The sequence below is a fragment of the Podarcis gaigeae genome (genome assembly GCF_964106915.1).
Source record: "Podarcis gaigeae genome assembly, chromosome: Z".
In the NCBI taxonomy this organism is placed as follows: domain Eukaryota; kingdom Metazoa; phylum Chordata; class Lepidosauria; order Squamata; family Lacertidae; genus Podarcis; species Podarcis gaigeae.
The window spans coordinates 16,623,509-16,639,232 of record NC_139691.1 but is presented as its reverse complement, the minus strand read 5'-3'; the positions used below and the strand labels follow the sequence as shown (position 1 = coordinate 16,639,232).

Sequence of the window (15,724 nt, the reverse complement as noted above, 5' to 3'; positions counted from 1 at the left end):
TGCTCTGCAAACAGCACAGCCCAAATCCTGCCAATTTTCTTGGAACATTCCCCTTAATAAATCTCCAAAAGAGAGGCTTCTTTGGGTAAAACTATTATATTACTTCCCAGAACGAGAAGAAGAATTCAAAGTATTTTGCCAAAGAATTGCAAGCAGGAAAGGTTGCAGAATGACAACCAGATTACTAGGATCTGATTGTTAGAACTTGTTTTCCTGCATTCTACGACCCCGTAATGTAAGAAGAGCCAGTGTAGAAGGTCCTCCCACCCTTAACCAATGCCTACTTGTTTACTGCTCCTTCTTTCTACACTTGTAATAGAGGTTTGCTATTCTGTGAGTTCAGGTATTGAGCCTTCAACTCAAGTGGTAAGCACCTGTTTTGTGCTCCCAGCTCAATCCCCAATGGCATCTCCAGGAAGGGCTAGGAAGGTCCCCTGCCTGAAATTCTGCAGAGCTGTTGTCAGCCAGTGCTGACAATACTGGCTTAGATGGACTTGGATGGTCTGACTCAGTATAAGGCAGCTTCCTGTTTAATTCAGCCTTTTATTCATAACTAGGATGGCTAGAAAAGGGACATGGCTGTGGGTTAAACCACAGAGCCTAGGATTTGCCGATCAGAAGGTCGGCAGTTCGAATCCCCGCAATGGGGTGAGCTCCCATTGCTCAGTCCCTGCTCCTGCCAACCTAGCAGTTCGAAAGCATGTCAAAGTGCAAGTAGATAAATAGGTACTGCTCCGGCGGGAAGGTAAATGGCATTTCCGTGTGCCGCTCTGGTTCACCAGAAGCAGCTTAGTCATGCTGGCCACATGACCTGGAAGCTGTCTGCGGACAAATGCCAGCTCCCTCGGCCTATAGAGTGAGATGAGCGAGCAACCCCAGAGTCAGTCACGACTGGACCTAATGGTTTAGGATGGCTAGAATCTTACTTTGCATTTAATGAGAAGACCACAGCTTGGTTGTAAAGCTTCTGTCTAGCACACAGAAGGTCCAGGTTCAACCCCTGACATCTCCAGGACAGTGCTGACAGTGTCACCCAGAACCAGCCAATGTGATGCCCTCTATATCTTTTTGGACTCCAACTCCTGTCAGCCCCAGCCAGGGCCCCATGTTGGCTTCTCTGCCATAGCCAATACTGAGATTGTTGGGTCCCTGATCTTAAGGCTACTCTCACACCATACATTTAATGCACTGGGGGTGGCGCTGTGGGTTAAGCCACAGAGCCTAGGACTTGCCGATCAGAAGGTCTGAGGTTCGAATCCCCACGACAGGGTGAGCTCCCGTTGCTCGGTCCCTGCTCCTGCCAACCTAGCAGTTCAAAAGCATGTCAAAGTGCAAGTAGATAAATAGGTATTGCTCTGGCAGGAAGGTAAACGGCATTTCAATGTGCTGCTCTGGTTCGCCAGAAGCGGCTTAGTCATGCTGGCCACATGACCTGGAAGCTGTATGCCAGCTCCCTCGGCCAATAAAGCAAGATGAGCGCTGCAACCCCAGAGTCTGCCACGACTGGACCTAATGGTCAGGGGTCCCTTTACCTTTACCATCCCTTTAAACAGTCCTAGCTTCCCCAAAGGAATTCTGGGAGATGTAGTTAAGGGTGTTGAGAATAGCTAGGACAACCCTTATTCCCCAGAGGGAGCTAAAATTCCCAGAGCAGTCTAACAATCGTTCTTCCCAGGGAATTCTAGGAATTGTAGCTCTGGCTAGAGACTAGGAGATCTCTTCATAACTCCCAGTACCTTAATGAGCTATAGCTCCCAGAATTCCTTGGGGGAAGCCACAATGGTGTATGGTGGGACAGTAGCTGCTGGGGCCCAAGCTTTGAATGCAGCAGTAAAATGCTGCCTTAGCATCATCCTGAAGGCTTAGCTTTCACAGCCTAGATACTTTTAAAGGTTAAGCCGAACGAGAGGCAATAATAGCCTTGGCCAGCAGAGTGCAAAGAAACCTCATTTAACTCTATAGGATCTGACTTTCACATGTGGTAGAGGGCTGTGCTTATCTGCATTTTTGGGAAATCGTATTGACAAAATGGAGGAAACAACCCAGTGCAGGGATTCTTTGATTGTCAGTTGATTCTCCTTAAGGTGGGTTGACAGGCCAGCAAACGGGTCTCCTTTTTAACACAGGGCTAAGCAAAGCAGCACAAACACAAAGTAGAGTTTGGAAAGCTCCGTCTACCTGTAAAGGTATTGCAATAATTAAATATTATTAACTGCATTTGCCAGTCGCCTCAGGCAAATCTATCTGTAATTCAAATTGTAGGTATTCTTCATAGACACAGCATGGGCCACCTGAATGAAGCTCACAGGCAAGTTTGGGAACCCTTGTTCTAACCTACCATGTTCGTGGCAGCAGTGACTAAGCTCACACTGTGGCCTGCCCCTGCTTGAACACTGATAGCACTCTGCAATATAGATATGCATTCCTTGACAGATACCTTTTGTGCAGAGAGCTAGAAACTACCTTTATCCCCTTTAATAACAATAATAAAATAATAACACTGCAGGTGTTCCTGTAGCCAGAAAGTCATTCTTGAAAAGTCCACATATTAGTCACCAGGGATGTTGATAGGATAAGGCTGTCAATGCCACCATCAGAGGTAGCATTGCCCCTGAATACCAGTTCCTGGGAATCTCAAGTGGGGAGAGTGTTGCTGCCAGGGCTTAGGTCCTGCTTGGGGCATCTGGTTGGCCACTGTGAGAACAAGATGCTGGAGTGGATGGGCTCCTCTTTGGCCTAATTCAGCAGGATTCTTCCAGCTGGTGTGCGTGTGTATTAAACAAACATATAAAAAGAGTCTTCCATAAGGTTTCCATGTAGCTTTATTTAGACATTGACAATACCTGGTTAACATTGGTTGGGTTTGGTTATTTGATTTTGATTTTTCTGTGTGTGTCCTCAGCATTGCTAAATTGCGTGCAGGTCTTTTTCCTATGACTTCAGACGCAGACAGGAAGCTAGCAGTATATTTTATTCTTTCTCTTCACTGCCAGAAACATCCAAGGAGGGGAGATTTTCGAATGTGCATACACACGAACATTTGTCTGAAACCAACACCATCCTGGCATCTCAGTAAAAAGCAAAACAACTGTCTGAAATAAATGACGGTACGTTAAGATTTGCAGTACCTGTTTTGCAATAGATCACTAGCTGTTAAACGGTTTACCTTTCCAATAGATAGGAATATTAAACCAGCTTAGATGCTTGTATTAGACCCCAATAATTAAAATTTAAATATTGCTGGAGATGTTTGAACAGAGGTTGGATGGCTAGCTGTTGGAGATTCTTTACCTGTGACTCCTGCATTGCAGAGGGTTGGACTAGATGACCCTTGGGGTCCCTTTTCCAACCCTACAACTGTATGATTCTGTGAAAGCCTTGGCCAACCTGGTGAGCTCCAGATGTTGCTGAACTACAACTACAACCGGTAGCCTTAACAAAACACCTGGAGGTTGTAATCTTGGCAAAGCCTATATTAAACAGTAGTGCAAATTTTACTTTTCTTCTATACGTGTTCCTCGCTCCCCAGAGCAAGACTTCTGCAATAAAAATGAGGGTGGAGGGAAGAGTCCACCCTGGGAGGCATTTTATGCTCTTCCTTTTAACACTGAAGAGGGAAGTAGAAAAACAGGGGGGGGGGGGACTCCGCTACGTTTGCAGAGAAGGGGAACTAGGCCTCTTGCCCCATGGAATGACAACTCGGATAAAAGAGACAAGTATCAATGCTATCTCCATGGGAGCTAGCAAAATAATATAAAAAATTAAAACACAGACCAGCTGCTATAAAAATAGTAAGGAGAGAGGGGAGAAGAAATTGGGTTTTTTATATCTCATGGAAGTTTGTTTTTTATATCTCATGGAAGATGTTGGCAGCACCTGAGGGAGGGAGGCGAGAGCAAGGACCTACATCAGCCTTCCCCAACCTGGGGGCTTCCAGATGTTTGGAGTGCAATTCCCATTAGCTCATGCTAGCTGTGGCTGATGGGAGCTATAGCTCAAAACATCTGGAAGGCACTAGGCAAGGGGGAGGCTGAAGAGTATAGAGGATAGCTGGCTTGTTCCTTTTTATCAAGGATGGAGAACCTGTGACGTTCCAGATGTTCAGTGACTACAACTCGCATCATCCCTGATTACTGGTCATTCTGGCGGGGAGGGGAAGTGATGGGAGCTCAGTAAAGTTTGGGGGGGGAGCACAGGTTCCCCGCTCCTGCTTTTTAGTGTTTTAATGCCCACCGCCCATACTTTGTGATCAAAAAGGGATGCTTTGAATTGACATGTTTTGAATTCCAGTCTTTTGAGCGAAAAGGAACATTTGAATGCATGCCTGCCCTGCCTTCCCTACGTAGTCAAAAACAGCAGTACTGTGGTTTTGCCAACTGAAAATAATTTTGCAGATTGTCTCCTTAGCTTTCGGGCACGAGATTCCAATAATACATTCTCATATATATATCTCCCCACTTAAGCCATACTTGCCACTCTTGAAACACAACCCCACCCGGAGGCAGAGGTAACACTGGATTCAAGCAGGAAGAGATTCAGATGTGGGAACATCCTACTATCAGGCCACCACATGGCGGCAGCAGGGGGATTTGTAATTGAAGGTTTAAAAGGAAAGTAAAATTCCGCATGTAGTGATCAAGAGGTAAAATGACCGAAGACAGAAACGACCAACAACGTCAGCATGAAACAGAGAAATTAAGAAGTCCTTTCCTATTAGCTCCTCTGAAATCATCCAGACTGATGAGTCAACAGTTAATAAATCAGTGTGTGCAAGAAAAAGCTAGTGTCACGATGTGTGGCCAAAGGCCAAACACAGTTCCTATCCTTGATTGTACAACGGTAAAACACCAGGTTCCTGGACAGCCCTCACAGAGATACCATAGCAGCAGGCGGTTTGGACAGGATCAATGGGTCCCACTCATTCACTCCCCCATCCCACCCCACCCCACCAGCTTGGATGCCAGCCAGCTCCTCCCGACACTCGCAACAACTCAGTGCAAGAGTTCTAGAGTTCTGTTTCCTGGTCGGTCACAGCGGCTGCATTCAACTTCCTATGCCGTACAAACCACAAACTCTCGTTTGTAGCCACAGTCCTCACCTTGGACCACCACCACCTCCGTAATTTGGAAGGAAAATAGCAACCTCCTCTCCCACCTCCTCAAGACGGTCCTTGGGCAGGGTGTCCTTGGCTAGTCTGTTTTGGCTCGGGTTTTCTTGGGTAACAGAACATGGGGACAAGGTTGCCTGAGGGGCTCCCCATACCCGCGCCCCCTGGCTGTTTTGGCCTGAGGTGTTGGGTTTCCTTCCTCCTCTCCCCACCTCCTCTTCTGTGGAGACTCTCAGGCTTGCTCCTTGTCAGCCCTCCATAGCCGTTCCTTGACTTCCAGTGGCAAAGTGTTAAGGAGGTCCTCCTCCACCACCAGCCCACTGCGCTTCAGCAAGGGGCAATCGCCCAGCTCCACCGGCAGGCACTCCAGGCGGTTCCCCCGCAGTTCAATCTGAGACAGCTTCGTCAGCTCACCCACTCGGGAAGGCAGCGACTGCAGGACGTTGTTGCCCAGGTTCAAAGTCCGAAGCTTCCTGCACTGGAAGAGCTCTGCTGGAAGGTTCTCAATCTGGGAGAGGAAAAAGGAGAAAAGTTATTATTATTATTATTATTGTTATCAATTTATATAAAGCATTCCGCCCTGAGATCTTATGATGAAGGGCGTTATATAAAATCTAATAAACAAACAAACAAAATAAATGCCTAAATCCGTTTACAACTACAGTCATACCTCGGGTTAAATATGCTTCACGTTGAGAGCTTTCAGGTTGCGTTCCGCAGCAACCCAGAAGTAACGGAGTGCGTTACTTCCAGGTTTCACCGCTCGCGCAGACAGTCAAAATGATGTCACATGCATGCGTGGAAGCGGCGAATCGCGGGTTGCGTTCACTTCAGGATGCGAATAGGGATCCAGAATGGATCCCGTTCGTATCCAGAGGTACCACTGTACTGTAATTGGGAGAAGGGCTGAGCGATTGACATTTGGAATGTAAAGACTGTGTTTGCAAGACAACCCTAAGAGAAGGGTGGAACGGCATGTATACTAGAGCTATTGCTATAGCTGTGGAGGAAGCAGGAAGGAAAGAAGGAAAAGGAAATTGCTATGAATCATGATTAAACCAGTATAAGCCAGCAGAAGAAATATGGACCTAACAACCCCTTTGCCATATATGGAAGATCGCCATATATGGACATAACTGCCCATTGGCTTAGTCTCTGCTTGAATAAGTGTGTAAATACTGCTGTTTGAAATATTTGGGCAAAACATTCCTGCACTGCAGGGGGTTAGACTAGATGACCCCTTGGGATCCCTTCCAACTCTACAACTGGTTCTATGGGTCGCAACACATAGCAATGCTCTTAATAAAGATGTCCTGTTTGGGGGCCTGGATTATTTTGGCCATCCAAACTGAACCCATGGGAATTTTTTTTTGCGGTGGGGTTTCCAATGCTTTCCCTGGACTAGCTCACAGGGTTGTTGGGAAGATAAAATGGGAAGAACTATGCTTGCCACCTTGAGATCCCGAGAGAAGGAAATGTGAGATATAAATGTGATGAAAAAGTAAATATCAGGAAGGCGCAAGACACTTTAGAGCCCATAATCTAGTGGCAGACACTTGGTTGGTACAGATGTCTCCTAACACTCTGTTGCTATGCTCCCAATATGTGAGTTGTTTCAGTTTATCCTGGTGTGCTGTAGGGCTATGAGAAGGTACACCGCAGTGGCAGAATTGCCATGCTTCTGCAGAAGCATTTCCCAAACCAGGGGTTGCAAAGCCTGCACAAGCAGTCATGGGATTTATAAGAAAACCCCGAATAATGGGTGCTTTTAATCCTTAGCTTGTATAATGAATAAACTCGGTACAGCTTTTAGTTTTGTTGGGCATATTGTGATGCTGCATTGTGACTTGCAACTGGACTTCAGAAAGGCCTGAGCCTTATGCTCCAACATTCAGTTACCACTTTCTGGAGGCAGACCTGGCAGTTCGTCAGAAGGTGACCATGCAAGCAGTTGTTCTGAGTGACTAGGACAGCTTCTCTCTGATGGGCAGGCGCTGAATACATAATACCTTTGCCCTATGCATCAGTAATGATCTGAGGTTCCATCTCCTGCCAGTCAGTCCCCACAGTGACCTCCCCGTTGGCAAAATGCCAGCTTAGCCATTAGACTGACACTGGCAAAAGTTGACTTTATTGTGATTAAAACTACTATCAATGGCCATAGTTCATTCTATCCAAAAACCGGCATGTTTTTAGGGTAAGCATTTACAGCTTATGAAGCAATATCCTGCAATTGGATGGTTGGCATTCTTACATTCCCATAAACAAAACATACCCAGGTAGCAAGAATGCTGTTGCATGATTTACCCATTTTTAGTTTATTGCTGATTTTAATTTATTGAAGGTGTTAACAAATTTTGGTGGTTGTTTTTTTTAACCAACAATTTTATTGTTTTATTTTTTTTTGTAAACTGCTTTGAGGTTTCTTTACAATCAAGCAATGTATAGGTTTTATTTTTTTAAAAAAATTAAGTGTGAATGACTTTGCCACAACTGCAGAGATTTCACCAGATCCCACATTACGCAGGGCGTTAAGTGAATTTTTGCTCGGATGCTTCGAGTAACCATTATAAAACAGCAATGGAGCAGTTATAATGCATGAAAACGATGACTGCTGAAAACGAAGGTCTGAAATTCACTTGAGATCTGGTTAGTCATGGGGGAGAGGAGGGGGCAGCTGTACTGATCCAGAAAAACTCTGATGTTCAGCCAAGCAAATCTTCCTCTGCAGGCAAATATGCTCTTGGTTCAAACAGTTCTTTAACTCTTGGACCACAGAAATATCTTCTGGGAGATCCTGCCATGACACTGCTGTGGCTAACTAAGATCTGCCCTAGAGAAATCACTCTCTATTAATAAACAGTGTTCCTAAGAAAACAAAACCACACTAGAAAACAGGAAGCATCTTGTTCAGGGTGGAGAAGCAGGGGAACTTGTTAATTTATCCACCGTAGCCATGGCTCTCCAACTTGCATCCTTTGTTGTCATAGAGCTAATGAGATCAACACATTATTTCCAAGAAAACAAAAACCAAGAAGCCAAAACAGGTGATGGGACCCAGCCCTGCTTCTTGGCTTCTTATAAGCTAGCTACTGAGGATGAGGGATGTTTCCAGACTGTCAGTAGTTCACGGGAGGGAATCAACGGCATACATTGAAACATTGGTTTTTGTGCTATTAAGGAGAAGGAAGGAGCTCAATGGTAGACCATTTGCTTTGCATGTAGAAGGTCCTAGTTATGAAGTTATGAGGACTTTTTAGGGAAAAGGCATTTGTAGTAGAGCACTTGCTTTTCAGGCAAAAGCTCCTAGGTCCAGTCCCTGGCAGCATCCCCTGGCAGCATACCACTTTAAATGTATAGTGCAGATGAGGCCTTAGTGAGGAGACAGCTTAAAGAGAGGTGGGCAAGCGAACTGCTTCTAGACTTCCTTCTACACTAGTACAACAGACTAAGAACATAAGAAGAGCCAGGTGGATCAGGCCAATGGTCCATCTCGTCCAACATCCTGTTCTCAAAGTGGCCAACCATATTTCTCTTCAAGGCAACCTTCAGAGCCAAGGTTTGGGAGGCAAGGAAGGGAAAGAAATCAATGCTTGATTAAGCATGCAGCCAGCCATGTTGACCCCTTTGGTGAGGAGGGGGCTCAACATAGCAGTAATACCAATGCCTTTGTTCAAACCTACTATATGCAGAAACAAAACAGAACAGAACAAAAAACCCACCAGCAAGCTGGCTTTGTCTTCAGAGAGTGGATGCTTAAAAAAATTAGAAAAAAAAGAGCAGCTTGGGGAGGAAGAGAAAGAAAAAAGGTTGCAGATGGTAACAGTCCTGCCTGCATGATGGAAGTCTTAATTTAGTGATTCAGGAAGCTCTTTGCAGACTAAATAAGTGAGTTTATGCCAAGTGCAGAAAGCTCTCAGGTTGCACCAAAAGTATACTGGAATGAAAGGAGTAATTGATGCTCTCCAACTCTGAAAATAGAACGAAAGGAAAAAGCCCAGCAGTTATTGGGATCCGTCTCGGAACGCCTAGATCCCTTGCAAGGCAAAGATGCAAAAGAAGAAATGCGGCAGACCTTTACACATTACTGAAACTGGAAACTGTCTGCCACCAAATGGTATGTGCAGCATTAAGGGAAGCCAAATTGCTAAGTGTTACCAAGTGGTGGAAAGGTTGGGTTGGTTCTCTGTCCCTTAAGAGATGCAGTGAGAGATCCTTGGAGCAGGGAATCTGTCTTCTTGTGCTGTAGCTCTGTGGCAGAACACCTGTTTTGCACGTAGAATGGTCCCAGGTTCAATCCCCAAAGGCATGTCTAGGTAAGGCTGGGAAGGTTCCCTGCCTGAAACCCTGAAGAGCTGCTACCGATCACTATTGCCAATACTGAGCTAGATGGACCAAGGATGTGACTCAGGCAACTTCTGGCATTCCTATTTAATTCAGCCCTTTATATTCAGAACTACGAGCACTAGAATTTTACTTATTTTTTTTTAGGGAAAGGGTCATGCTTAATATTTAAGGGTAGCGTTGTAACTCAGTAGTAGAGCATCTGCTTTGCATGCAGAAGTCTCAGGTTCAATCCCCCAAAGCATCTCCAGGTAGGGCTGGTGAAAACAACACCACCCTTTTCTGAAAAGCTTAGAGAGCTTCTACATGACAGTATAGACAATACGGTAGCAGTAGTAGTAGTAGTAATAATAATAATACCTTGCCCATCTGGCTGGGTTTCCCCAGCCACTCTGAGCCGCTTACAATACATCTAAAAACATAGTAAAACATCAAACATATAACACTTCCTGATATAGGGCTTCCTAAAAGTTGTGTAATCTCCTTGACATCTGATGGGAGGGCGCCACTGCTGATAAGGCCCTCAGTGTCTAGTTTGAGCAGTGAGAGTGGGGGCAGTCCTTCAGGTATGCTGGGCCAAGGCCAAAGCACCAACACTTTGAATTGCGCTCAGAAACATACTGGAAGCCACATTCTAGAATTGGTATAGTTTCTGGGTCACCTTCAAAGGTAGTGACCACAAGAGTGCATTGCAGTAGTCCAAGCGGGAGATAACCAGGGCATGCACCACTCTGGCAAGACAGTTCGCGGGCAGGTAGGGTCTCAGTGGGCGTACCAGATGGAGCTGTGCCTCTATGGGCAGCTGTGACAAAATGACTCCCGCACCTGGTCCTTCAGGGGCACAGTTACTCCATTCAGGACCAAGGAGTCCCCCACGGCCGGCCAGCCCATGTCCCCCCAAAACAGTACATCTGCCTTGTTATGATTCAACCCCAATCAGTTAAACGCCATCCATCCTCCAATCATTAGCTGAACCAGTGGTCTGAGTCAATATAAGGAAACATCCTGTGTGCCTTTTGGGAAAAAGAAGCACAGTAGCCTAGCAGCAGAGCTGCTCTGATAAATCATACACTATTTAGGGTAAGCCGGGGCCCAGTAGATTCATCAAAGCACAGCATTTGGCTTCTGCAGTGATAGGCAAATACTGCGAAAACAATGGCTGAGTGCTGGGCAAATACTGATAATAAAGGCTCAGTGCTAGGCAAATACTCCAAGAATGAATGGTCATGTTGCACTCCCCCTGTAAGTAGCATTTCTCCGCTTTGTATTTTAAGCTCCACAAGCAAGTCCACACCCAAAGGGTACACAGTGCCTGTGTGCAGAACAGTCAATCAAAAGAACAAAAACAGGTCTTTGCTACTGCAACAATTACGGAAGAAATCAAACCGTCAAGAGCCGATTCAGTCAGGAAAGTTTCATGTTGACATGGTTGGGGTGATGGTGCAGAAGATGACAGAGGAGACAGGACCAAAAAATGTGCCCTGTCCATTGATGTTGATGTAGAAATTTGATTAGACATTAGAGACAGATTTTGCTTTTGTTTCAATGTTAATTGCATTTAAGTTTTAGACAGAATGCGTCAAATGAATAATTCCTGTGGGCCTGCATTTTGCAACCCTCATGCTTTCCTTTCCAAGATATAAACATGTAATCTTTTCTGATCCTAAAAGTGGCACAAATGGCCAGCCAGGATGTTTTCTTAATGTTAACACTAGGGTGTAAAATCAGCATCTCCTTGAAGCTCCTGGAGAGGTCTGGAGAGTGGCACTACAAGAATGGGCCTTTTCTGTAGTTGCTCTCCTCCCCAGGGAGGTTTGCTGGCGCCTTCATTTAGGCACCAGACAAAAAGGGTTCTTTAACCTCTTTGGCTGATTGTCATTAGATGCCCATTCAAATGTGCTGTGGAAGGGGGAGCTTATTGGTTTGTTTCTGTTCTTATTTTTATTATGTGTTTTGTGCTTTTTATACTGGAATTTTATGTTGTGAACTGCCCTGAGATCTACAGGTCATAGGGTGGTATTGTGATAGGAATTTTGAGGTCTTAGATATATGTTAAATGTTCTTAAGTGTACCAACCAAGCACATACATAGATCAGCACAGGAAGACAAACCTGGAACCATTTTGATTCCCAAACTGTCCCAAATGTTTTCTCTGCAAGGTCAAAGGAAAATGGAAAAGCCTCCCCATTGTCTTTTCCTTCACAAATCCTGTCTTAAGAGTATGTCTGTATTTGAATAGGGTGTGAGCCTGTGACATGGCCAAGGAACTAAGTATTTATCATTACAAAAGACTGGCCAGGCTACCCAGGCAATCCAATCAAGCCAGACAGAAGATAAACAAAGACAGGAGAAAAACATTCAAATTTCTGTTTAGACCGCCTTTTCTTGTGATGTAGGTATGATGTATCTGAGGGGTTGTCTTAGGTTACACCCCTACTGTGATGTATGTATGATGTTTCTGGGGTTGGTCTTGATCTACAGAGTGGGAATTTCAAAAGTCTTTATAAGGCCTTGCGCACCATTTTTCGGGGTTCCTCCTCTCTCCTGCGGGTGAGGAGAGCACCCTGTTACAACAGATCAATAAAGATCAAGCTTACTAGCTGCTTTGCTTCTCAATATTCTCTGGTTGGCCTTTGTTATTCTCTTCTACCAATAGGGAACCTATGTAAGGACTCTATATGGGCTCCTGGAAAAGGGCAATTTTTGTTTATAACAGTATACAAATTTAATAAAGCAAGGAAGTAAACAAACAAGTAAAATTTTAGAAGAAGAAGAAGAAGAAGAAGAAGAAGAAGAAGAAGAAGAAGAAGAAGAAGAAGAGGAGGAGTTTGGATTTGATATCCCGCCTTTCACTCCCTTTAAGGAGTCTCAAAGCAGCTAACATTTTCCTTTCCCTTCCTCCCCCACAACAAACACTCTGTGAGGTGAGTGGGGCTGAGAGACTTCAAAGAAGTGTGACTGGCCCAAGGTCACCCATCAGCTGTATGTGGAGGAGCGGAGACACGAACCCGGTTCCCCAGATTAGGAGACTACCGCTCTTAACCACTGCACCACACTGGCGAAGTCAAGTATGATAGTTGAGGCCAAATGGCTTGGGAAACTTGGGAAGTTGATATCAGTATGGAGCAATGCATGTTTCCGTCCCATAATAACCTGTAACCTTTCTTGATGTATGTAGAATTAGATGTTTTGAAGTTTTTTGACCCTTGGTGTGGTGTGTTTGAAATCCCTATATAAGTTCAAGGCAGTCCTCCCTAATTGGCAGCTTGTTCAGAACAACCATCAGAAGAATGCGCCCTAGCCCAATCCATGCATGCAGTGTTCCTTTGGTCTAGTCAATCTTAACTAGAATCTAACATGGCAGCAATGACTCTGCCATAACCCACCTGTTGTAGCCTAGCTTAGAGAAGCAAACTTACACCATGTAGCTAACACAGCTCTGTCCTTAAGCCAGGAGGCTGCCGCTGCCACTGCCACCTGCCCTGTACAAAAGATATTGGGAGACCACTCCCAGCCCAAATATCTTCTGTGCCCCCCGCACCACATTCAATCCCCTTCTCTTACCCTGTTGGCTGTGACAGCCAGGTTCTGCAGATTTTGCAACAGCCTGATGTCTGCTGGTATCGAAGTCAAGAGGTTGTGGCTGAGATCTAAATACCGAAGCTTCCGGCAGTAGAAGAGCTGGGTGGGGATCTTCTCAATCTTGTTGCGGTTCAGGTAAAGGCGCTCCAGGTTGGTGAGGTTGCCGATCTGCATGGGGATGTAGGCAATGTGGTTGTACCAGAGCTTAAGGCAAGTGAGGCGGTGCAAGTGCTGGAAGCTAATGATTTCCTCAACGGTTTTGAGGTTGTTGTCCTTGAGGTCGATCTCCTGGAGGTTCTGGAGGCTGAAGATGGAGTGGGGGATGCGCTCCAAGTCACAGCGGATCAGCTCCAGCTCTGTTAGGTTAACCATCTTCTTGAGGCTATTGAGGACGATGAGCTTGGTGCCCTCATTGTTGATGGAGAGCTTCTGGAGGTGCACCCCGACATCGGTCACAACCTGGGGAAGCTTTGTCAGGTTGCTCTTCAGCCTCAGGACCTTGAGCCTCTTCAACTCCCTCAAGCCATCAATTACAATGTACCGGTTGTTCTCAGCACTTAAGTTCCCAGTCAGGTGGAGTTCTTCAAGAGTCTTCAAGCTGTAAATCCAAAGAGGGATCTCTTTGATGTCTGTGAACTTGATGTGCAAGGACTTCAAGTTCTCCCTCAAGAAGGCGAGGGCTGGGGCCTCTATCTTGGCCGCTGTATGGTACAGCCACAGTTCCTTGAGGCTGGTGAGCTGAGCGATGCTTGGTGGGATGGTGACATCAGGGATGAGCTCTAGCTTCAGGACCTCCAGTTCAAGAAGGTCAAAGACGGTGTCTGGGATGCCACTGAGCATGAAGAGGTGCAACTCCAGCTTCTCCTGAGAGTTTTTGGTGATCCTCTGGCGCAGCTTCTCCAAGGTCCATTCATTATTGAGGTTCAGTTGCCGGAGTTTGTTTTCACTCACTTCGGAGAGGAAGACAGCAAAGCGTTTGGAGTAGAGAGGGTCATACTGGTCGATGAGGTGTAGCATGAAGGCAAAGTCATTTTTTACATCAGGGATGTCACTGTAGCTGCTCTCCTCCCGGATGGACTCAAAGGAGTACTTCTTGAGGGACCGCCTGAGCATCCACCAGAGGGTGTACATGCAGATCAAGCCATAGAAGATCACCAAGCTGATATAGAAAGACGCCAGGATTTTGAAGAGGGTGGCAAGAGGATGAGCACAACGGTACATACGGTAGCCTGTCAAGCTCTCAATGTCCACCTTACAGTCCACATCAAAGGCGATGTTGCTGACATAATAGACGGTGTAGCAAATTATGAGGATGAACTTGATCACCTTGATGATGGTTTGCCTCATGTAGAGGCGGTAGACAATGTCTCCTTCCTCCACATGTGTCCGGAACTTCTTGACCTTCTCAAAGAGTGCCTTGGCTTGCTCGCCTTCCTTCTTGTCCAGGACGCCGTTCTCTGTCCGGTCCACAATTCCTTGCTCAATCCGAGATTTTGTCCGCTGTAGCATCGGGGCCGTGGCTTCCACATCCTCACTAACTGTGGAAGACTTCTTGTCCATGGAGCCATTCATCTTCCCGAAGGTGGGCTTGGGGTCACTCTCCTCCACCACTGTCTCAGAGAGGGCCCTTGTGGTCCATGGGGAGTCAAAACACTTGAGTAGGATGGAGACAAAATGCTCCAGCTTAGAGCTGGTCCGTGGGAACTTGAACCAGAAGTTACTGCAAGCCAGGAAGATCAGTGTATGCATTAGCACCAAGTAAGGGAAATACTTGGCAAACCAATGAAGGCAGTTTTCATAGCACACAGCATCCACGTAATTGTACTGGTGCCTGTCAAGTTCATATTTGATCCCCGTCGGCCCTGGCTCCATGGCTGCCACTAAAGAGGAGTTAAAATAACTTGTGTCCAGGCTTGCAGTCGGCCAGTCCCTGGAAGAATCGTTGCAAGCGTCTTTGGTGACCCATTTGCAAGGCAAGCAAATCATTTTGTCCTGGGTGACTTGCAGCGTCCCACCAAATACCGCAATCATCAGCATCACAATGGAGATATAGTCTGTAAAAACGTCCCACCACGGCTTTAGGATGCGGTACGCCGGCTGGGTATCGGCAAAGTAGCGCAATTCTGTGACCGGAATCATGGTTCACCTGGAAAGGGGGAAAGAGGACACAAAAACACAGAGGCAGGGTGTTACCAACAAAGAACAGCACATTTCCAAACTGACTACGAGATGGTAAGGGTTACATTACAACAAAAGGATAGGGTTGAAATCATCGTACATTTAGTTCCAACAAAGATACATGCAGTCGATGGAACTGCACAAAAGAAGGAGATGGAGAGGCAGATTTTTCAGTCCAAGGGCAGCATTCCCTTTATATCAAATTTTGGGGGGCCACATGCCAGAGGTGGGGGGGGGGTAGAGGCAAAAGTGGCTAGAGCAACTAGCACTTTAAATATATAGTATAGAGGGGGCCTTCACTGTGAGGTTCTAGGGCGGGTCACAACATATTATTATTATTATTATTCATTTTTCTTTTTCATTCATTACATACATGTTAAATTCTTAACATTTACTATATAATCCTCCCTCCCTCCCCTCCAAGGCTTCCCCCAACTTCCGCTTCTGGTTTGTTTCTATTTTCACCCACTTTGTTATCTCTTAACAGAAAGTTATTAATAACATAACATCAAG

At 45.8% G+C, this 15,724-nt stretch overlaps 1 protein-coding gene and 1 long non-coding RNA gene across 5 annotated transcripts in view; one reads left to right on the top strand and one right to left on the bottom strand.

Annotated features, from left to right (window-relative positions):
* The first annotated feature begins 23 nt into the window (after positions 1 to 23).
* Positions 24 to 3,116, top strand: LOC310836819. Its single transcript, XR_014560226.1, has 2 exons — positions 24 to 85; positions 2,263 to 3,116. It is a non-coding gene; the product is annotated as an uncharacterized lncRNA (long non-coding RNA).
* LRRC8A (leucine rich repeat containing 8 VRAC subunit A) overlaps positions 2,805 to 15,724 on the bottom strand; it is a 38,900-nt gene continuing 25,980 nt past the window's right edge. For 3 of the 4 annotated variants that reach the window (XM_083722149.1, XM_083722150.1, XM_083722151.1), the window contains 2 exons: positions 13,016 to 15,179; positions 2,805 to 5,615 (listed from right to left, as the gene is read on the bottom strand). In XM_083722149.1, the coding sequence (XP_083578275.1) occupies positions 5,340 to 5,615; positions 13,016 to 15,172 (2,433 nt within the window). In that variant the 5' untranslated portion in view covers positions 15,173 to 15,179 and the 3' untranslated portion in view covers positions 2,805 to 5,339. The remainder of the gene's footprint in view (positions 5,616 to 13,015; positions 15,180 to 15,724) is intronic. The other variant, XR_014560168.1, reaches the window with a different exon arrangement.